Here is a 24,169-nt window from a genome sequence, read left to right on the forward strand (position 1 = left end):
CGCCTAGTGGAGCATGGCTGTAATGTGTTTGTGCATGTTTCTCCAAGCCCCTAGATCAGGGCTCTTCAATGTTTTTAGACCAAGGACCCCTTAGTCGAGAGAGATGAGCCAGGGACCCCCACAACCCATAGATACCATATAGTTTCATTGTTTGACGGCAAAATCATCAGTGTATTTATGTCAACTTGTGTTCTTTTCAGATATTGAACCACTTGAACCGTCAATACTTAATAAACTTGACCTTTCACTCTCTATTTAGTCTGCTCTTTTTCCCCTCTACACCAAACCTCTTTGCCGAAAATAGCCGATCTACAAGCTCTCAGCGCCTCGCAGCGCGAGGCGTTGTGAGCTTGTAGATCTGCTATTTTTGGCTAAAGTGTTCAGAATATGGATGCTAGGGTTCAAGTGGTTAATATAAAAGAATATAAATATATATCACTCAAAGATTTGGAGGACCCCCTGTAGTAACTCTGAGGACCCCCTAGGGGTCCCAGACCCCCTGTTGAAGACCTTAGAATATATGCTGTGTGTCATAAATGCTCCAGTAGATTTTTGGCCCATTTGGAATGGAAATTCTAGTTTTTAACGCCCAATGTAAAAAAAAAAAAGATAATAATAATAAAAATCTAAAAACTACAAGGGAATCAATTGTCATAATAAACCTGGCGAGTTTCTCATGGAAATCGTACAAACTTGATTTCTGTGTAAAATTATAAACCGTAGTGAAGTTGTTTTCACAAAGATAAAATCCATGACACGTCTTGTCATGTGAAAACAAAAAGACACAAACAACAAGCCAACAATGACAGTTTATTCAATCAAATCAACAAGATACTGTATGTGCATTGCATTATATACAGTATATTAATATAAGATACATGTTCACAATCATGGATACAGTGTTGTTACACTTGTATGTGTTGGGATCAATTCATCATCGGCGCTCAATAACAACAGGTACAGTAACTGAGCACAGTACTGTATGTTCTACCAACATCGGCTCACATTAATAAGACAATGTTTGACAAGTAGATGATCCACTGTTGGCACACCGTACCAAATACTGCACTAACATTAGAACCAGTGGTGAACAAAGTAGGGCATTAACGAAAAGGTCGACAAGTCGACTCAGTCGATACAAGTCGACTTCCACCAGACAAAGTCGAAAGTCGAAGTTGAGAAAAAAACATCCTTCGTATTTTTTTCTATAATTATTTGTGTATATTAGTGTGCGTCTGTACAGGATTCAAACAGTATGGATTGCTTATTGTCAAGGACAGAATGATCCAATATTACAGTGGTTCTCAACCTCTTCAGGCCGCGACCCCCAGAATAATCATATTTTAACTGGGGACCCCCAACCTGACGATGCGAGGCGCATGTAGATCTGCTATTTTCACAATTTCTTCCTCTATATATTTGACAATTTGGACAATGTTTAATTTGTCATTTTAGAGGTACTAAAAAGTCCTTAAATTGTCACTTTAGAAATGTGAAGATACCCTCTATATACTTTATGTTGGTTTGTTTACTGTGAGAAAACAATGTTGCACATTAAGTTAATCATCTCAATAATTGGGGGGTCGTGTGTGATGTGATGATGTCATCAAATGATAAAGTCGACTTCAACTCAACCTTTTACTGAGTCGAGTCGACTTTCAAAAAGTCGTTAATGCCCTAGAACAATACTTGAGTCAAAGTATAGATACTGCCAAGGTCAAATATTATTCAACTACAAGTGAAAGTGGCTCTGTCTTGCAGAAGAAACTTTCCATGGAGAGAAAGTCATGTTAAGTATCCCAAAACACAAATCATCAAGTAAAGAATAGATACTGAAAAGATTTACTTATGTACAGTACTGAAGTAAACGTACTTCATTACGGTCCGCCACTGGGCACACTGTACCAAATACTGTACTAAATTATAACCTTAATATCTGTGAGGCCTTATCTACAAACGGCAAAGAGTGAGAGACCTTCAAAACAAGTCAATCACTTTGTCTACGGTGGTCAGAGTTATTATTCTGAAACCTTTTTTTTATTAAAAATAAATAGACATTCCCTGCATGCCTGTTCTACTCTCCAAAGCTTTATTTCTGGTTTCCACTGCTGACTAAAAATGCTTGGAAACCATCCCTCCTTTGCAGAGGTTATTTTAAGCTGGACAAAGTGGCAGCAGCCCCTTTATGAAGCGGAAGGGTCGGGTTATTTTAACAGGCGATTTAAAAAGGAGAAATCTTTTATCCATAGGCAGCCAAAGGGAGGAGTTCTTTGCTTATCTCAGAATAGTTATTATTTATTATTAAAGTAACTACAAGAGTTTCACAGAGCGAGAGAGCTCCAGGATTCAGGCGCTCTGTTGACAGAAGAAAAGAGAAGCCACAAATAAAGCCAAGATTTGCATAATTAATAAGTGCAAAACTCAAAACACTGCTCTCGGTTGCACATTCAGTTAAGACGAAGTGATGGACATGTAAATAATACATGTAACTAATTAGTAGACAAACTGGTGTGGACCTTAATGCGAGCAACAGCTGGCCACTTTCTCTGTAATCTAAGCACAGGACAGGCGACACAAATTACTAATAATATAATCTTCCTGGCATAATGATTTGCAGTTTTAAAAATGGAATGTAAAGGGGATATCCAACAACAGACCATATCCTCTGCTCCTATGCAAAGATGTTACCGGGTCAGCTGACAACGACACACAGAAATATCCAGAACCCAGAACCTAATACAGCAGATAGATGCACAACTCCCATGTAATTCACGAACATTTCCTGCACACTTTTTTTAATATAAAATAATCCACAGACTGGTATAAAGCTATAAATATGAGCCAAATTCCAATACTGTGAGAGTCCGTAGGAATCGAGCAGGGTGGACCAATACCCAGTGTTGATTTTGACAGAGAATTTTGATTACGTTTTTTTTAATAAAATTCCATTTAGTTTTAGTCACATTTTAGTCATTTGAAATGTTTTAGTTTTAGTCTAATTGACTAAATATCCTAAGATTTTAGTCGCCTAAAATGTATCTGACTTATACTTAAAACTAGCCGATCTACAAGCTCATGCGACACGTTCTGAGCTTGTAGATCTGCTATTTTCGGGAAGCACAACACCTGTGCGCAGCCAATCATAAAATGACTTGTCTTAGTTCTACTGGATCTCTTCCAGTCCATATATTCAGTCATTTTAGTCACCATAGCTTAGTTTTTATCTAATCTTTATCTAATTTTCATCAGTGAAAAAAAAAGCACGTTGACAGGCACTGGGTTTCATGGTGATGCTTAGAAGAAGAATATTGGACACGGCCATTCAAGAGTACAGCAATGACAACACAGACTTACTAAGTATTCCTGAGGATTTGCTGGGTGTAGTACAGCATGTTTATACAGGTACAGTACAATGTTTTCAGGGCAATACAACTTCTGTGTGGTTTAAGAGTATTTCTCTCTGTGTCATGGGCTCAGTCCCTTGTCTTTTACTTCTATGACACTGATGTACCTAAAATACATCAAGAAATGTCCCTAATATTTAAAGCAGTCGGAAGATACACGCACATCCCAGTGACTGCGACGGGTGCTGGATCCAAAAAGTAGACTGGAGAAGAGGAGGAAGAATCCGCACACTGTCTCTCAGCTCCCAACATTTTTATTAACACAGCGGGCAAAAAAAATTAACACACCTAATATTTAAATCACCCTCCTGTCTGTGTGTTGGGTGAATATTTTTTCATAAATGGCTAAAAACCCATAAGAAAGACACATAGAAACTAAGGCCCCATTAACACTGGCAGCCAGATCTAGCCTGAATCAAAATCTAAATACAATGCATCGTTCAGAGGTGGTTTCAGATCTAATTCAAATCTGATTTCTAAAGATGTCTCAGTCTGAACGCAGTAACCTGATCGAATCACCCAAGTCGCATATCAAACTGTCCAAGCTGTCCAAACTCGTAGTGCGACCTGAGTGCCACAGACGTCATTACAGAGCGCGAGAATTGCATTTTGATTTACGAGACAGTGGACAGATAAGAGAGAAATTCAACGTATCCTAGCACTTTGGTGGATGCCTCAGTATGCAAAATGTACAGGAAAAAGCAAAGCAACATATCAAGGCATATCTCACGGCATGGCAGAAAATGGGTTCAAAAGGTCCTATCTGCAATGTCAGAGGAAAATTAAGAATTTGAAGAACACATATAAAGAGAAGAATAAAGAGAGATATCTCGACGCAGGGCGGCTTTGGGTTGACGTTGTTAAAATCACTCTGAGCACACAGATCCCATCTGGTCACTTGCAAATGCAGTGTGAACAGTCGGGCCAGAAGATCGTATTTGAGAAATAAATCAGATCTAGGCTGGATTTCACTTCAGTCTAAATGGGGCCTAAATGCATATCGTGTCTCAAGCGGTGGCAGCTTGTGTTGTGTTTTTTCAGATAATTACGTGACAGGTGTGTACAGTATAGGTTTCTACTCCCCTCCTCGATAAGGGGGCGGTCGCTGGTAGCAGAGGAAGTTCATGATGAGCTTTGGTATGGCCAGCTGACCTATGACCTGCAGGGCTCTGGTACCCAGCATGCTCCTGACAGCCACTCTGCTTAGCTGCTGCAGACTCAGTGGGGTGCCTGAAGCACATAAAAACAACGTTTGTTGGACAAAGTAATGTATAGATTTATATCTAAACTAAAGCACACTACGCCATCGTTCGTGCCAGTTTCCACCAGAATGTTGTTGGCATCAGCATCCTGTATAGTAAAGGTGGTTGCACACTGCTGCGTTTTTCGTTGCGAAATGCGTTTTTCAGGGCAAGGAGAGAGAGAGAGATAGAGAGAGCAAGGGACCGAGTGGTGCGCGAAACGGGCGGCAGTGTGCAAACGTGACTGACATAACGTGAGGTTGATTTTTTTATTTGCGTGCTCCGAAATTCAGTCCGATATTCGGCCCGAAAAACGCAGCAGTGTGCAACCAGCTTTAGTGTGTGTTTTGACCCTGCAGTTCTGCTTGTCACATTCCACAAATAGTGTCAGCGGAATTTAGGTATGGGAATCATCGCCTCATGTTCACATTCATCACATCGGCTAACCTAAATATGACACCCCATGATGGGACTAACAGCTAATTTACAGTAAATGTCACAGGGAACAACTGCTCTTGGGACTTGGAAAACTATCCTTGGGCACCATCTGCTGGTGATTCTAAAAATAACACTGCACTGCATTTTACAAACAAACAGGCGAGTACTCACTCTCATAAAACTGCAGGCAGGCTCTAGAGGAAGAACTCGGTATGGTGTGGTCAACCGGTTTCTTGTCCTGGTAGTCTCGGGCGAACACGTTGCCCCCGAACTCCACCAGCATCTCGATCAAGTCGGCACGCATGGCCTTGGCAGCATGATGCAGTGGCGTCTCGTGTAGCCTGGCAGCGTTCACCTTTGCTCCTACAGTAATCCCAAGAAAACCGCAGACATTATTCTGCAGGTCCAAATCGGAGAGCCCACATGTATACACTAGACTAGGGCATTAACGACTTGTGATTTTTGCAAGTCGACTCGACTCAGTAAAAAGTTGAGTTGAAGTCGACTTTATCGTTTGACGACCCCCCAATTATTTGGGGGGTCCCCAGATGATTAACTTAATGTGCAACATTGTTTTCTTACTCAACAGTAAACAAACCAACATAAAGTTTAAGTGTACAGAGGGTATCTACACATTTCTAAAGTGACAATGTAAGGACTTTTTTTTAAACAAATTAAACATTGTCCAAATTGTCAAATACATAGAGGCAGAAATTGTGAAAATAGCCGATCTACATGCTCACAACGCCTCACATCGCGAGGCGTTGTGAGCATGTAGATCTGCTATTTTCACAACAGAACCATATTATACCAAATGTAATGTAGCATTGTAATATTGGATTATTTCGTCCTTGACAATAAGCAATCCTACTGTTTGAATGCTGTACAGACGCACACATGGAGCAAAAATAATGATAGAAAAAAATACAAAGGATTTTTTTTTTTTCAACTTCGACTTTCTCTTGTGGGAGTCGACTTGTGTAATGAAGCCGTTGTTGACTTTTTCGTTAATGCCCTAGTATACCAAAGGGACGGCTGAGGTAGCAGTTGCTCAGCGTACAGCCCAGTCACATTACAACAGGATAGGAATTCTAAAAAGAATTGTCCATCAACCAAGGACCACAGTGACTCCCTAAATTCACCCACCACTTTTACCCAATCTACACATCAGGTACAGTAGATAACCTTTAGGTTAGAATGGCTGGCTATCGTATCGATCACCTTAGTCAACATGATAGACACTCAAACCTTACTGTCATTTGACTGGTGGCGATCACGGAAGCCGGCTTCACACCCATGCAAGCTCACCTGCATTAAGCAGCACTTGAACACAGTCTGCGTGTACGCTGGAACATGCCACGTGCAGCGGGGTCCCATAGTACATGTCATATGCCTCCAGACTGGCGCCCATGGCAATCAGTAGTTTCACACATTCGGCACTCCCTGAGAAAGGACAATAGCATGTGGTTCCTGTAACTTGTAAAAGACAATATATACGTTTTTACACAGACAGACACACAGATATAATTCATACCTCCCATTAGGGCATTCACCAAATATTTGAATATTCGAATATCAAAGTCACTATTCGACGTTGTTCACCGAAGTCGAATATTCGCTTATTTTTCTTTTTTTGTTTTCTCTTTAAAAAATATATAGTTTATAAAGCTTGGCTAGATAGGAAGTCATAAGAATGAGTTGTCAATGCCCCCTAATGGATGAATTTGTTAATGCTCTATACCAGGGGTTCTCAAACCTTTTTAGGCCGTGACCCCCAGAATAAACATATTTTAACTGAGGACCCCCACCCTGACAAGCACTTGGAATTGTAGGTATTACATTTAATGTGACTCGTTTCCGCAGATAAATATTGTGAAAATAGCAGATCTTCATGCTCACAACGCCTCGCTAACGCAAGGCGTTGTGAGCATGTAGATCGGCTATTTTCACAATGTTCGAATCTTGCTTACTTAATATTTCACAGTTTGGCCAGTCCTGTCGAATATTCGACTATTCGAATACTTTGAGGTCGAATAATTCGAATACTAAAAATCACTATTCGTGAATGCCCTACCTCCCATACAGGCTTCGTGGAGAGGTGAGGCTGTGCGGGAGGTGAGGGCAGGATTGATCTGGGCTCCGTTCTCCAGCAGCAACCGCACACATTCGGCGCTCCCCGCTGAACAGGCATCACACAGCGGCGTGCTCCCGTCCACGTTCCTAGCGTCCACCTGAAACGCAGACATAATACTTATTGTTGCTGTCGAGTTGAAACCAAAACCGGAAAAGGGAAAAATAACCTGTGTGTTCCAATCGATCCAGTGGATGGAGTTATTATTTAGTCAGTGGTGGAGGAAGTGCTAGTATGTTTTACTTGAGTAATACCAATACCACACGTTTTTCAAATGTACAAAATGCATAAAGAATACTCGCGAAGCATTGAGCTTGTAGATCGTCACTTTTCAAATAGCCAAAGTAATTTACACACACACACACACACACACACACACACACACACACACACACACACACACACACACACACACACACACACACACACACACACACACACACACACACACACACACACACACACACACACACACACACACAGGGCTGAAGTGGTTAGTTGCAACCGTGAGGTCGCAGGTTACTATGAAAAGTTCCACCGGCTGTCAGTCTGTCACGTCACACTTTTGCCCCTACTCTTATCTCTGCCACCGTTGGCCCTATTAATGCCAAACTTTGCACACACACTCCTTGGATGGCAAATCACAACCTAAACCCCTCATTTCTCTCATGGCCCTCTTCTAGCACCACCATCAGGCTGATTTTTGCAAAACACATTTTTGGACACTGCTCCAACAGACTTTGGCCTAAAAATCACACAAAGCGGTACACAGTATCTCTAAAGTCATGTCATCAACATGGATCTGTCCCATTTCCTATATTCCCTCCGGATTGTCTATGATTGCCTTCTAAAGTTTGTGTATGCGACCTGACAGTCACTTATCTCGCGATTAGGGAGTCTTACTGGTGTATGTTTTGTATTTTTGTAATAATCAAAATCTACAGAGTAACTATGGTAGTAACTAAAGTTTTGAAATAATTGCAATGGAGTAAAAGTACAATATTTGCCTTAAAAGTACAAGTATCAAAAATTGGAAATGTTCCAGGCAAAGTAAATAATACAGTACAATACAGTACTTGAGTAAATGTACTTGGTTTACTTTCCAGCGCTGTACAAATAGAAGCTTCTATTCATATTTCCTACGTACGGCTCACCTGTGCCCCCGCGGCCAGCAGCAGTCTGACGCACTGGGCCTGCCCGCGGATGCAGGCCTCGTGCAGGGGGGTGATGGAGTCCACGGCCACGATGTTGACCGAGGCTCCGCTCTGGATCAGCTGCTCCAGCTGAGACACCTCTCCCTGGGAGGCAGCCTTGTGCACCTCCGTCCTCTCCGACCAGCTGCCTGGAAGGAGGACACACAGGCTGTGTGACAACAGGGCAGGGATGGGACGATATGAAAATGTCATATCACGATTATTGTGACCAAAGAAATCGCGATTTACGATATTATCGCGATAATCAAAATCCATTATCCTGGGGCGGAACATTTGCCAAAAAATAGCCGATCTACAAGCTCACAATGCGTCGCTTGGCGACGCATTGTGAGCTTGTAGATCGGCTATTTTGTGGCGAAGTATGTATTATAAGTACCTTTTACCCATAGAGGGTTTAAATGGTACTGGAATATGCAGCTCAGCAAATAAAAAGGTGAATTGATCCCAGTGCATGATGGAGGACGATATCATGATAAATTAAATCTCCACAATACGATTATCGTGAGTGTTTTTTACGTTAATCTTTGGTCTTTTTCTCCCTTTATTGACAGATGAACAGTATAAACCAGACCATATTCACCGGGCGGCCATGTTTGCATTTTGCACTGAAAAGCCAGAGCGGCAATGGGGTGGTATTTCATTAACTTAACGGCAAGATGGCCACCGTGTGAACTGTGAATATGGTCTATTCTGATGGGAAATGGGGAGATGGGTTGACAGGCATCAAAGTTCATCGGTATCAAACCCACGGCACACTGTCAGCCTAGGTGCCCACTGCCCAGACAGCTGAGCTAGCCATCTGGGCCACAATTATGACATTTTAACATGACGATTGATTGTCACACAAATGAATTGTAGTTAACAATTGAATTTGCCTTTTTTTTTACCCCCTTTTTCTCCCTAATTTAGTAGTTATGCCAATCTCCCCACACACATTTTCTGTGTTGTCACTACTGTTGTATCCTACTGACTCACATACCAGTGAGGAGCCCCCACCGGGAGGACGTAGAGCCTTCGTCCAACACTCCCCGCTATCAGGTGCCACCCCAGCCAGAAGGAGTACAAGCAATGACCAATATATCACCCTCACCCGAGCAGATTGTGTTCGTGTAGGAGACGCTGGACAAAGCTGGATGCACCACTGTGGATTCAAACCCACAACCTCCGTGGTGGTGGGCAGGGACTTTACCACTGCGCCACCTGAGGGCCTTTTAATTGTGTTTTTGTCTTGGAACACTGGAACATTATGAATATAAATACGGTAGCATTTCTGTTTGGCTTATAGGCTTCCTACACAAAAAGTTGCACAGGGCGGATATGACAAATGAAAAACAGTAACATGAATAGTGGAAATAGCCGATCTACAAGCTCAAACGCATCACGTTTTGAGCTTGTAGATCTATTTTTGATGGGTTGATGATGAAAATGATTATGACAATCATGCAAGAAATAAAATCATGCAATAATCTAAAATTATTGTGATTAGGCGATTATGTAATCATTGTGACAGGCCTCAGTGACAATGACTATATTTAAATAATTTTAGTCATTTTTGTAATCAACACAGTGGTGGAAGAAGTTTTTTTTTTTTTTTTTTTTACTTAAGTAAAAGTATCAAAACGTGTCACATCTCAACACATTGTGAGCTTGTAGATCTGCTATTTATGTACTAAAGTGTACATAGGGCTGAACTGGTTTATGCATGTGTTCTAAAAGTAATAGAAATCTACAAAGTAACTAGTAACTTGAGTTTTCAAATAATTGTAATGGAGTAAAAAAAGTACAATATTTGCCTCTGAGATGTAGTGGAGTAGAAGTGAAAGTATTGAAACTCCAGTAAAGTAAAGATACCTCAAATGTGTACTTAAGTAGCCTACAATACTTGAGTAGCCTACATGTAGGGCCTACTTAGTTCTTTCCACCACTGCACACACAGTGCAAATACTGTACAGCATGCCAAAAAAACAAAGACAGTAGTGCCTTAGGATCACAGGTAAACCAAGAAACATCAGCATCAGTCTAAACAATAATATACAATCATAAATAATAATCTGAACACTGAAACTCATAGGATATGGATACCAAGTGAATATTATCAGAATACCTGTCAAAACTGGGAATACATTGTTTTTAATTATTCCGAATCCATTGTAGGCTATTTGTTTTGCACGAAAAACATTCCTTGAGCTACAAATGGACCACCCCATAAACTGTGAAAAGTGATGACTCAAATGCTACTCAAAGCATATTTTTTGGGAGTAAATTTTCCCCTTATAGTATAGTGTATAGTAGGCGATTATAGTATAGTAAGTGAATGAGACCCAGAATTACCCTAGCTGTCAAAGATTCTCCTAGGAATTTTGAATTTCAAACTTTGTTAGATAGGTTTATGAGACACCTTTACGAACACATTGGTAAAGAAATAATTTTGTAACAAATGTAGGGACCTATATGTTCCCCAGGTTCTATGTTCCCCAATTACCACCTATTGATTGATTGATTGAAGAATTTATTAGAAGTTTGCAATAGAAAAAAGTACAGTTTCATGACGGTACAAATCACTGGTACAAGGTCAACTAAAAGGAGATCCTAGAAAGCCGAGGCTTATTTCCACAGGAACCACACTTTAAGTATCTCATATAACATTGAAAGACAGACGGATAGAACATAGTACTTTATCTAGGATAATATCAGTTTCAAAAGCATAACATCAAATACAAAAGGCAGAATACAAAGAAAAAGGGGGGGGGGAGCATGGGGGCTTAGTCTATTTACAAGTCACGGGTAGCTGCTGTCTGGAGGTGACTTTTCATACCAATTTTGAAGGAGGCTAGGGATTTGCTCTCCTTTAGGGCTTGTGGAAGGGCGTTCCACATGTTGATGGTATAGCAGGAGAACCTAACCTTACCTTATAGCAGGAGAACCTAACCTTAACCCTAAACCTAGCCCTGAATACATGACTCTCATATACATGAGAGTCATGCTCGAACTTTAACATGAGGACCAGTGGGTAATCGAGCCCTCAATGGTTTGCGCTAGGAACATCAGATTTCAAAAATAAAGTGCTTACCCAAGCCAACTCTGCTAACGATTTGACGCCGCACAACGTTCATTACACGCCGCTCCCCGGTTGTTAAGTAAAAAGCATTTTTGTCCGAAATTATTTTGTTTTCCATTGGACATCCGGGTCATTTCCTCGCTAGCCCTGAATCAGGGCTAGCGAGGAAATGACCCGGATGTCCAATGGAAAACCAATGGAAAACAAAATAATTTCGGACAAAAATGCTTTTTACTTAACAACCGGGGAGCGGCGTGTAATGAACGTTGTGCGGCGTCAAATCGTTAGCAGAGTTGGCTTGGGTAAGCACTTTATTTTTGAAATCTGATGTTCCTAGCGCAAACCGTTGAGGGCTCGATTACCCACTGGTCCTCATGTTAAAGTTCGAGCATGACTCTCATGTATATGAGAGTCATGTATTCAGGGCTAACCCTAAACCTAACCTCAGTAAAACTAACGCTGGTGAATGCATATTAACCTGTGGGGAACATAGAACCTGGGTAACATAGGGTGGACCCATAACGGGGTATGGGTGAGACAGTCACAGGCAGCAGTGTCATGATGGCATGGGGAGAGCACTGCAAGATAACTTTCACCCAAATGCTGACAAGCCGCTTTGAAAATACATAGAATAAAAGTCTAGCAGGTATGCCTCCTTACTTACCGATATCCCCAAATGTGTACGTTTCAAGATCCATATTTGTTAATGTTTTCCTACACCGACAGATCCAAGGACCAAGCGTGCAGTAGACGAATAGCTTTGTAAACAAACCATAATGTTTACATGCGGCAAGAATCACGTGGGTTACCAGATTTTTTTTGTTGCCAGATTCTGTGAGAGAAATCAGGCCTAAGAAAAACAAGCCCAAAAGAAGCTTGTAGATCTGCTAATTTCAAAGAATATTGAAATAAAATGTGAACTATTTGGGAGATTAAAACATTCTAAAAACACAAATCTGGTACAGGGCTCCCTGGCACAAAACATTTTTCAGATGGGTTATATAGGGACAACAAATACATTAATTAAGGGGGCTCCATGACTGAGCCACTATGACATGACATGAAAGTGATGAAACTATTTTAGAACCACTGGTTAACCTGTTAACAATCCTGTATAATTTGCAAAAAACGCCTATACACAGTGTACCCAAAGTAAATTGATTGTTGTTTTTAAACCATTTGGAGTAATGCATTGGGCATGGTCTCATTTTGAAGAAAACATTTTGAAGTTTTACCCAGAAATAAATAATCACTCTGTGTGCAACTGACATTGAGTAGTGCAAGTTTTAAGTTACTGGAATAGCAGGTTTTTAATCCTCGCCTAAATATTTTTAGTAAATAGATGCCTGCATAACACTGTTATTATCATATAGGAGCTGAAAAACACAATGTGGACACATTTTGAAGCCTTACCTAGCCCAATTTCAAAGGACATGATAAAACTACAAAATATGAATATTTTACACATGTTTTACTAAGTGTATGTTTATGCGTTTTCATTTGGAGACATTTGCATATATCATATAAAAAGGTAAAAAAAGGGCTAATAGACTGGATTTTTTTTATTTTAATGTTTTATTATTTTGATATATTTATTATTATTATTATTTAATTTATTTATTTTAATGACAGCCCTAACACTCTTGGTCTGACGTTCGGGCGCGCTACTGCGCATTTACGCACATCCAGTAGAGCTGTTACGCAGGGGTTTTTGGATATTGTAGTTCACTTCAGCCATGGATTTTATCATGTTTACCCTTCCTCTACACAAGAACATCATTGTTGTGGAAATATATGATGTTGTTGGAGTACAATCCAACTCTAAACGTGAGTAGCAGCAGATTTATGAATATTTGTTTGTTTGTTTATGTCGGACTTCTGCGTTGTTTGCGGCGTGAGTTTCGGGGCTATAATCAAATGGTTTGCAGATTCTGAATCACAAGAATCTTAGCTTTAAAATGGTATACAGCTTGGCAATGCAAGTAAAACAGAGGCTTGTCTAAACGTGATTGTTTGTCAAAATACGGCAGATTTATGAATATTTGTTTGTTTGTTTTGTCGGACTTCTGCGTTGTTTGCGGCGTGAGTTTCGAGGCTATAATCAAATGGTTTGCAGATTCGGAACCACAAGAATCTTAGCTTTAAAATGGTATACAGCTTGGCTATGCAAGTGAAACGGAGGCTTGTCTAAACGTGATTGTTTGTCAACATACGGCAGATTTATGAATATTTGTTTGTTTGTTTATGTCGGACTTCTGCGTTGTTTGCGGCATGAGTTTCGGGGCTAAAATCAAATGGTTTGCAGATTCGGAATCACAAGAATCTTAGCTTTAAAATGGTATACAGCTTGGCAATGCAAGTGAAACAGAGGCTTGTCTAAACGTGATTGTTTGTCAAAATACGGCCGGCGGGCCCGCCGGCGGGCCCAGGCCTGTTAAGAGGTTAAAATAATTCAACATTTGTTTAGCAAGCCCAAAAACAAGCAAATACACTTTAAAAACAAGCCCCCCCCCAAAAACTATCAATATTTAAAGGGACTTATACTCTATGGACAGGAAAATCAAGCCCAAAAGTCGCTTATAATACGCGGGCATGGCAACACTGGTTCACGTAATCACTGAAGAACGACTTGAATGATGGGAGTTGTAGTGTAACTGGGGGTTTAGCACCGCAGATCCTACCAGTATCTGTCTGAGTCATACAGATTAGATTAGACCACATTATAAAACTGTATGGATTAGGATTAGACCATGTCTGTCGCACTCGCATTATTATTATCATAATATTCCAGTGCTATGAAAGGCGACATTTCCTTTCTGTTTTTGTACTATTATTGATGCGGTCTAACACTGCCACCTAGAGGCGGCAACCTTAACATGCTTTCAAAGAGAAATAGCCTACTTTAGGTTTCGTTCAATGATGAATAACTGTCTTTAACCAAATGTTATGATGCGTTAATGTCTTTTATCATTCTTTGAATTGCATCCTATTTTATGCACAAGCGAATTTTCACAAATAAGACAAATAAAATGGGTTATAAATTGGCACTAAAATTAACTGTTAAAGCATGCATGCACATAATAACCCTTTGGGTTCGGATCAATCCCAGATGATCCCAGATAAATGTAAAGGCGTGAAACCTACCAAAATTATGACATACACACAGTAACATTTATTGCTATGCCTTTATTGCAAATATACAAACAACAAAAATATATAGGCCTGTATAAAAAAAAATAAAAAATACTTTGAACATAGAAACAGAAAAAATGAAAATTGGGTTGATGATTAACTTAACGTGCAACATTGTTCTCCCATTCAACAGTAAACAAAGCAACATAACATTTAAGTGTATAGATGGTATCTGCACATGTCTAAAGTGACAATTTAAGAACTTTTTAATACCTCTTAAAATTGAACATTGGCCAAATTGTCAAATATTAGAAGCCGAAATATTATTGCTACATGTTCGCGTTGCTAGGCCTTGTGAGCATGTAGATCTGCTATGCTATTTTAACAACAGAACCGTCAGGATGAGGGGTCCCCAGTTTTAAAAAAAAGAAAAAACCCACAGGACTAATAAACAATAAGAACACAGGTCGGGTTTTTTCCCCCGCCCTTTTCCTGAGAACGTAGGTCTAATAGGCAAAATAAAAACAAAAAAACTATGTACAGTCTCTCAGCTCCGTTGTCCCTCCTCGACTCACTCACTCCTCAGTCCTCACGCAGAGGTAGGACCTCCCAAGCAGCAACATCTGTCCTCCGCTGTGATGGGCGTCGCCGACCTGGTAGACCTATTGCTGCTCCTCCTGCTGCTGACGACGACGCGCCCGCGGGCAATAGTTGCGGGTGTGGGCCCGGTCCCCGGTGGCCTGGCGGCTGGCAGGTGGGACAGGTGTATTCCATGAGGACGGGGCAGGTCACCCTCATCCCGTCCTCGGACTTCAGGGTGTGGGAGCGGTACACCTCCGCCGTCTCTCCGTTACGCCTGCAGAAGCGGCAGCCGTAGGCGGTAGCAGCAGCAGGGCGGCGTTGACGGCGTCCAACGCCTCCGAAAGCCGTGTCCGAATATACGGAACTGTCCACATCCTCAGATACGGTAGAGGACCAGGGTCCGCCCCGGCCTGTCGCATCCGAAAAAGAGCTGCTGCCGCCCGGGCTGAGGGCCGCAAGCAAGCCTGCACTGGCCCTGTCCAGGCCCACTTAGGGCTGGAGTCGCTGGACAAAGGGCCCCATGTAGGCGGCCCACACTGGGCCCCAGAGGGTTTGAACATCGGCAAAGTGTTGCCCCCAAAGTGCTGGGCCTGCGTGGGCAGCCCTTACTTAGCCCTCACATTGTGAGGGCTAAGTAAGGGCTGCCCTCACAAGCCTACACTGGGCCGGCATAGGCCCACTTGGGGCCCTGAATAGGCAGCCCTCACTTGGCCCTCAGGAAGCCCTATTTACTGCCCTAACTAGGCCCTCACTATGCCCACAATGGTTTTGTAGTCTATTTCCTCTATTGCAGGGTGTGTTGTCCACGGAGCCGGAGGAGCTGCTGTTGTTCATCTCGTCCTGTAGTGGTTAACAAAGAAAGGAAGTATTTTTTAGGCTATTTATTCCAGTGTTTCTCAAACTTTTACATTTCAAGGTCTCCCTTTAACTCTGACAGTATACAAATGGAACCAAATGAACCCGTTAGGGTTCCATTTGTATGCTGTTAAGATTTACAGACTTGTAGTGGTCAATTTAGAGTCAGTTAGACCACCATAAAGGAACCCACAGAGTCCAGGGAAATTCTGGTTTCCCCCATTCCGCCAATGTATTTCAATGGGAATGGAGCGGTTTCCTGCAGTAGATGATTTCTGCTAAACCGCCCCACTCTCATTGAAATAACAATAACAAAATAGTTCTTACATGTGGTAGGCCTATACTTACTGTCCAGAACGTCTGGTGGTGACCAAGGAGGGCCTCCATGGTGGCGCCTAGGTGCAGGTGGTCCTCCCACATGTTGAAGGTTTTGATGCTGGAGGTCATCTTTGTCAGAGAATGCAGAAATGCGAGCATGTTGGAGCTACGGGTCTTTATAGAGGCAGCAGCCGTGCACCCTGCAGTGATAGATGTGCTCCAAAATGATACAATGTTGCAAACTTTGTCTGGGAAGTGGGAACCCCCGGGTTGCGAGTTTAGAAACTCTAGGCTTGCTAAGGGAAACCACGCCCCGCACTCATTTTTGAAGCTTGTGATTGGCTGAACCGGAGGTTGGGAGCGCTCCGTTGTAGTAACTTGGACCGTGCGAGGTGCACCAAAACCCAATTATCATTGCGTTTATCGTGCGCTTAAATAGAACGATTGCATTCACCACGGCTTCGTAACTCGCGCGGCCGGCCCTGGCCCGCTCTTCGCGGGCACGCTGGCCTTCGCGCCGCTTGCAATGTCGTGGACAATAACTGAAAACGAGCGCTCCTTCCCTTAGCAAGCCTAGAGTTTCTAAACTCGCCCCCGGGTTCCCAGGGTTACTTTAAAAGGCACTCTGATTGCTGCACCTGGTCAGGAATCCATCAAATGTATCTTTTTTTTGTAGCATTTCCATCATGTCCCAGTCCCACAATCAGGTCAAGCAGATGAACCCCAAATGACCCCTGAATACTGATAAAAAATATATCTGTGACAGATATTTTTCCATTCAAGTGGATGGCAAGATACTGATAAAAAAAGATATCTGTGACCGACATTTTTTTATCAGTATCTTACCATCCACTTGAACGGAGAAAGACATTTTTTTATCTGTTTATCTGGCCCAGTGGGAATGGGCCTTAACACTGATAACGATGGCAACGTGCATGTTAAAATCATATAGCTTATCAGATCCATAATTTACCCTTCAATTTCTTGTTTATCCCCAAAATGACTGGAGAATACTTTAATAATAATAAATATAACCACAAAGGTCCTGTATTCAAAATTTTACTTGAGACTTTTGAAACATAAAAGTACAAAAGTATTGGCATCAAAACAATACAAAAATAACAAAATGTAAAAGGACCCATTAAATTTTTCTTTCAAAAAGTAACTGATCTTGTAGATCAGCTGTTTTGTACAATAGTTACAGTTAAAGTACAATATTTGCCTCTGATATGGAGTAGGAGTACTGAAAAATTGAAAATACCTGAAATAAAGGTATTATCTGGCCCAGTGGGAATGGGCCTTAACACTGATAACGATGGCAACGTGCATGTTAAAATCATATAGCTTATCAGATCCATAATTTACCCTTCAATTTCTTGTTTATCCCCAAAATGACTGGAGAATACTTTAATAATAATACATATAACCACAAAGGTCCTGTATTCAAAATTTTACTTGAGACTTTTGAAACATAAAAGTACAAAAGTATTGGCATCAAAACAATACAAAAATAACAAAATGTAAAAGGACCCATTAAATGTTTCTTTCAAAAAGTAACTGATCTTGTAGATCAGCTGTTTTGTACAATAGTTACAGTTAAAGTACAATATTTGCCTCTGATATGGAGTAGGAGTACTGAAAAATTGAAAATACCTGAAATAAAGTAAAAGTACCATTTCTTTGTGTTTTGTGTTTGTTTGTTTGTTTTTTAGGCCCATGGAATAAAGCAAAATAAAATAATTTGAAACATTTTGTCAGGCAGTGTGAAACAGCATGAAAAGAGAAACATAAAAGTACACACACTGACACTAGTGCCCGGTTTCCTAAACAATTAACACAACATGTAAAATGAAAAGGTTATTATCATTCTATATACAATGTTGCTGCTGTTTTACATACAGCCAACCACTTGAGAAACAATCACATTGAGGCTTTTTATGAAATATCCGAGACCATTCATGACAAATACAGTTTGATCTCAAAATAACGAATGACCGAAAATAGCCGATCTAAAATGGCCGTCGTTTAGGGCAGTGGCTGACAGTGTGGGCGCTATCCCCGGTGGCCTGGCATATCGGACACACATACAAGCGCAGATATGGACAGGTCACTCTCCCGTCCCCTGTCTTCAGGAAGTGTGACCTGTAGATCTCGCTCGTCTCTCCGTTCCTCCTACAAAAACGGCAGTAAAGCGTTAAAGAACAAGATTGACAGCCACTGGCGCCAACCGTGATGTCCGCTAGGCTGCTAGCCTCGCGTGGCCAGATGATATCACTGCGTGGATAATGCAGAGGGTGAGTGTTCTTTGGCCTGACAGATGTGTCTGGTTCCTGGGCTACATGGCGTGGATGATGCCGAGGGTGAGTGTTCTTTGGCCTGGCAGATGTGTCTGGTTCCCAGGCTACATGGCGTGGATGATGCCGAGGGTGAGTGTTCTTTGGCCTAGCAGATGTGTCTGGTTCCCAGGCTACACGGCTGCTGGCTGGATCCACGGTCACCACACTGTCCACAACAGAGACAGAGCAGGTGTTGTTAAACTAAGAAAATAACTAAGACTAGAAACTATTCGAAAAAGAAGAAAATAACTAAGACAAAAACAATCTGTATGGTAGAGTATATGTTAAAGGACCACTTCACCTCTGGGACAACCAGATCTTATTGTATTGTTGTTGTTTGGGACACGATCAACACAATCCTTATTTTTTTGTGTTCAATCTGTATTTTTAGATATTATAGTATTTCAGCATGCTACAAAGCATCATATGATGCTTTGTAGCATGATATTGCATCATCTGATGCAAAATGCATCATTTGTAGCATGCTGAAATACTAAAATATCTAAAAATACAGATTGAACACAAAAAATAACTCTGTTGATCGTGTCCCAAACAACAATAAAATAAGATCTGGTTGTCCCAGAGGTAAAGTGGTCCTTTAATACAATATAACTTGGGGTGGTTGTATTTCTCCATGCTCTTCAATTGAGACATTTAGATCATGTCAAAGGTCATGTCTCACCTTAAGGCCGTTCCATACTTCGACCGAAACCGCCGTTTTCGGTCAAAAGGTCCTTTTCTACCATAAAATTATATCCCTCTGGACTTCTGAAAAGCATTGGACCGAACGAGAGTTCGGAAATTTGCACGTCGGAAAACACAACTCACCGAACATTTCGGTCGAAGTATGGAGAGGCCTTTAGACACAGGATCTGATTCAATTCATCCCTGAGCAAGAAGCCTGGCATTGCCAAGACTAATCACATGGGATTCTGTGGAGGAACTTGTGAGTGCAATGCCAGGCTACTTAGTAAGCCAGTGTGGTTCTCAACCTGTGGGTCGGGACTCCCAGGGGCGTCCCAAAATTATTTTGGGGGGTCCCCAGATGATTAGCTTAATGTGCAACAGTGCAACATTGTTTTCTAACTCAACAGTAAACAGGGCACATGCACATTTCTAAAGTGACAATTTAAGGACCTTTTAATACCTCTAAAATGAAATATTAAACATTGGCCAAATTGTCAAATATCAGAGGCAGAAATTGTGAAAATAGCCGATCTACATGCTCACAACGCCTCGCAAGGCGAGGCGTTGTGAGCATGTAGATCTGCTATTTTCACAATAGAACCGTGTTATACAAAGTGTAATGCCTCAACTCTTAGTGCTCGTCAGGGTGGGGGGTCCCAGTTTAAAATATGATTATTTTGGGGGTCGCAGCCAGAAAAGGTTGAGAACTACTGTAGTGTAAGCAGGCAGGATTTATTTGCTCAATGGAAAAAAGTCAGCACTTGGGAAACAGGTTCAAATCCGGGGTAGAAGAGGAAAGTTACATAGTGCAACTTTAAAGGAAGGGTAAAACATATTTGGTTAAAAGGTTAAAGCTCTATAATCTGACAGTATGTATTCATTACTATAGTGTTTGTTCAGTAACAGGGATTCGCCCTGTCTCATTTTCAGGTGGGTTGCCAATTTAGCCAATCGGGAGAGATTACCATGTGTGAGTTCTCTCTGCTGACGCAGAAGAAATCAGCATCATGACCTGAAAGCGCTTTTCTCTGTTTACTGAGGAGCTGAAGAGGCAGGGAGACCCCTGTTACTGAACAAACACTCTAGTCTAGTCTATAACAAGGATTACTATCAGAATATAGAGCTATTTAACACTATTTTAACAAAGCGAATTATCACTTAACCTTTAACGGAAACAAAAATAACAACTAATGAAAAATGCATAACTATGACAGCCTTTAACCTTGGTTTGAGGGTCATCGTAGGCACACTGCTTCTGCTGGCTGGGCTCTGCTGGCTGCTCTCCATGGGGCATTTAAACTGAAAGTCCTCCTGGATAATCAGTGGTAGACAAAGTATAGGTCATTGCTGTCAGGCACAAACCTCTTATCTCCATATTTTAACTTTAGTTTCGTAAATTAACATCCTACTTGATCATACTGCAGCGTCACACAAAAGCTTCAAAAGTAGCATAAAAGGGATTCGGTTAGTGTGACATCACAGTGAAGCCAGATTGGAGCGGCAAACCAATTCCGGTAGAGTGGTTCCCCTGACATCACAGTGACATCAGAGCATGATGACATCATGATGACAATTTTTTACGGTCTATGGGTTACACGTCTACAAGGAGACTACTCTGGTAGGATTCAACTCAAAACATGGGCTGCAGATTGTTGTAGTGTTGTTGTTTGTTTTCTATTCTGAATGTTTTGAAGGTTAGCACAGGGCTCTACATCTGGTATTGTCCCAGCTCAGATTCTGAGCCTGGGACAACTTCCTGGCCAGGAATATTATTGCGACCGTAGGTCGCATTTACCCTGGAAAACCTTATCGCTTGAGTGACCTTCTGTAATCTGTACAGGAAGTGATGTCAGTGTGATGTCAGCAAGTTGTGACATCGCTTCCTGTACGGGGCGGCTACACAAGACCAGAGTGACTCTAGGGCTCTGCACAAGACTAAGAAAGACCAAAAAAAAAGAGAAAGCTACACAAGACTAAGAAAGACAAAAAAAAGAGAAGAATAGGAGGAGGAGGATAAAGATACCAAAAGGAGAGAGAAGAAAGGGTGGATGAGGTACAATGTGCAGTCGGCAGTCTCAGAAAAGAAAATGTAACAAGGAGGTGGCAACGGGGCGGCCAGATAAAGTTATTAGGCCGTACATGGAGAAACGGAGCGAACCTGTTTGGTCTAAACATGGAGATGTGGAGAACACTATATATGGAGATAGTCCACCTACTGTCAATAAAAAGCATAAAAAGCCAAGTATAAGGTCGCGGGTGCAAGCGGCCGAAATGGGTTTCCTCAGACGGGTGGCTGGTATCTCCCTTAGAGATAGGGTGAGAGGTTCAGTCACCCGAGAGAGACTTGGAGTAGAACCGCTGCTCCTACACTTGGAAAGGAGTCAGCTTAGGTGGTTCGGGCATCTAGTACGGATGCCTCCCGAGCGCCTTCCTAGGAAGGTCCTCGATGCACGTCCCACTGGAACCCCGTGGCAGACCAAAGACCAGATGGAGGGATTATATCTCCAAACTGGCTTGGGAACGCCTCTGTATACTCCCTGAGGGAGTGGAGGAAGTTGCTCGGGATAAGGAAATCTGGAGGTCTCAGTTGGAACTGTTACCCCCGCGACCCGATTCCGGATAAGCGGTTGAAGATGGATGGATGGATGGAAAAGCCCCAAAATACTGTCCAAATGACAAAGGCATGGCCCATATCTGTGTGGCTGGTTCAAATAGGGATCTCCATGTATGGGCATAACATATATTGTATGTACGTATATGGATACATTATTATTAATAAAAGATAAAATAAAATAAAAAGTCCATATATGGTCATTCCCAGAAAAAGAAACAACCTTTTATGCCCATACATGGAGATTTCTGATGTCATAAATCCCAGGCCGAAAATGAGAATGTTAGTGTAACCCCTTATGTCCATATATGGAGATCCACAGGCATCAAACCAAGGCCCTAACTCACCAGGGCCCTGCTTGACATTACTTACGTACATTTTATGGCCATATATGGAGATTCCTATATTGTCAATATTAAGGACATTATTAAGGATATTATGTAATTAATATTAGGACATATAACTATCATGAAACATAACTATCATGAATGGCCAGATGGCCAAGAATTGGAGCGACCCGCATGTCACCCTGAGGTCGCATGTCACCCTCAGGTGTCTTACTAGTAGTTTTTGCCCAGAAGTTCTTCTCGCTCCCCTAGTGGCGAAAAAAAGAACTTCTGGGAACTCAGATTACACAGAGACAAGCTGTGACGTTTCTCATAAACTGCGACCTTCTTCGGTCGAAATTATTATTATTATTAAAGTAAATATAGGCCTACTTACTGTCCAGAACTGCTGGTGGTAAAGCACCGCCTCTAGTTGTGGTCTCTCTGATCTGACACTGCTGGGGGACCCCCCTTGCCGTGTAGATCTCCCCGGCTCCATGTAGTCCTGCCGAATACAGGTCCTCTCGCCAAATTGCCACACATCAAAGTCTTTATCAGGGATGTACAGTAGGGACAAGACAGAGACCATCCATCCATCCATCCATAAAGCAAAGCAAACCCCCAGACAGACAGAGATCATATCCATCCATCCATCCATCTTATACTGTAGGTCTGTATACAAAATGAATATATTGGTCCATTTCAAACTGTACAAGTAGCATCGACAAAGTGTAGGCTATGTATAGCCTGTATAGGCTAATAAAGAAGCTGCACTGCCATAACGTTGATATCAACAAAATCATCAACAAGATGAATAATGTTGTTATTGTTGTTTTCTCCAGTCAAATTAAGTAGCCTAAATGTTGTTGAAATGTGCTGTACAAACTCACCTTGCTTTGCCACCTGTTATTATTACATTATCTAATGGTATAAGCTTAATAAATAAGCTTAATAAATAATAAACGTTAATGAACGACAGAAAAGACGTGTTGTTTGCACATTATCTAATGTTATAAGCTTCTCTGTTATTGGAAACATGAACACACATCAATAGTCGAACCTGGATGCAAATGATGGCAATTGTCGACTGATGTTTTTAATCAATGGTGTAACTAAGTACTAAGTAACTAAGTACATGTACCGAAGTACTGTACTTAAGTACAATTATGACGTTATTTGTACTTTACTTGAGTATTTCCAATACTTTTACTTCTATCTACTTTGACCCATATTTTGGCCATTTGAAAACAGCCGATCTACAAGCTCACAATGCGAGGATGCAATGCATTTGAGAGCTTGTAGATCACTGTGCAGGGTTGTGTGAGTACTTCTTCACACAACCCAGTGGTTTCAAGTAACTTCATTGGTTGAGCACGAGATGTTACAGTAGGCCATACCTGCTGGCTGCTGCTGGCTGTGATGGAAAACAAACAAGTCGGCCATGTGATTTTTGTAGAGGTGTGTTTCCACCGGTTTCCACCTAGCTGCCGCCCCGCCCCTTTCTAGCCTTCACACTGTACGACCACGTCCTCTACAGGACAAGGCTGCATATTGCAACTGCATACTGTAAAACGCAATTTTTCCCAACACTGGGTCGGGACCCATTTGTGGGTCGCGGTCTCGCGGACACATTTTGTATGGGTTTGTTTCCTACATTGTTTTGAATTATTACTATTCTCCTTTTAGTAGACCTTGTACCAGTGAACTGTACCGTCATGAAACTGTACCTTTTCCTATGCAAACTTCTAATAAAGTCTTCAAACAATCAATCAATCAATCAATCAATCAGTTGACACTTACGTCTCTCTCTCTAGGGGTCTGCTAGTCAGCTAGTGG

The 24,169-nt window shown here is 41.6% G+C and overlaps 1 protein-coding gene across 2 annotated transcripts; it reads right to left on the reverse strand.

The window, feature by feature from the left end:
- Window positions 1–797: 797 nt before the first annotated feature.
- On the reverse strand, window positions 798–12,264 carry LOC308309039 (ankyrin repeat and SOCS box protein 13-like). Of its 2 annotated transcripts, XM_080754497.1 has the most exons (6): window positions 12,151–12,264; window positions 8,369–8,556; window positions 7,158–7,314; window positions 6,392–6,526; window positions 5,255–5,446; window positions 798–4,634 (listed from the first exon to the last, which is right to left on the reverse strand). In XM_080754497.1, the coding sequence occupies exons 1-6, from the start codon at window positions 12,182–12,184 to the stop codon at window positions 4,480–4,482; spliced, it is 861 nt and encodes a 286-aa protein (XP_080610623.1). In that variant the 5' UTR covers window positions 12,185–12,264; the 3' UTR covers window positions 798–4,479. The 2 variants fall into 2 exon arrangements, with proteins under 2 accessions (XP_080610623.1, XP_080610622.1); XM_080754496.1 differs by lacking the exon at window positions 12,151–12,264 and having other exon boundaries at window positions 8,369–8,651.
- Between the last annotated feature and the right edge of the window lie 11,905 nt (window positions 12,265–24,169).

Source organism: Nannobrachium achirus, assembly GCF_963921795.1.
Source record: "Nannobrachium achirus genome assembly, chromosome: 23".
NCBI classification, from domain to species: domain Eukaryota; kingdom Metazoa; phylum Chordata; class Actinopteri; order Myctophiformes; family Myctophidae; genus Nannobrachium; species Nannobrachium achirus.

Excerpts from the sequence above, each read along its gene's own strand:
- LOC308309039 (XM_080754496.1), bottom strand. The coding sequence starts at position 8,620 with ATGACATTTTCATATCGTCCCATCCCTGCCCTGTTGTCACACAGCCTG. Across the intron at positions 6,527-7,157 it reads CCACGAAGCCTGTATGGGAG|GGAGTGCCGAATGTGTGAAA; the intron begins GTAGGGCATTCA and ends GTCCTTTCTCAG. Across the intron at positions 5,447-6,391 it reads TCAAGTGCTGCTTAATGCAG|GAGCAAAGGTGAACGCTGCC; the intron begins GTGAGCTTGCAT and ends GGATTACTGTAG.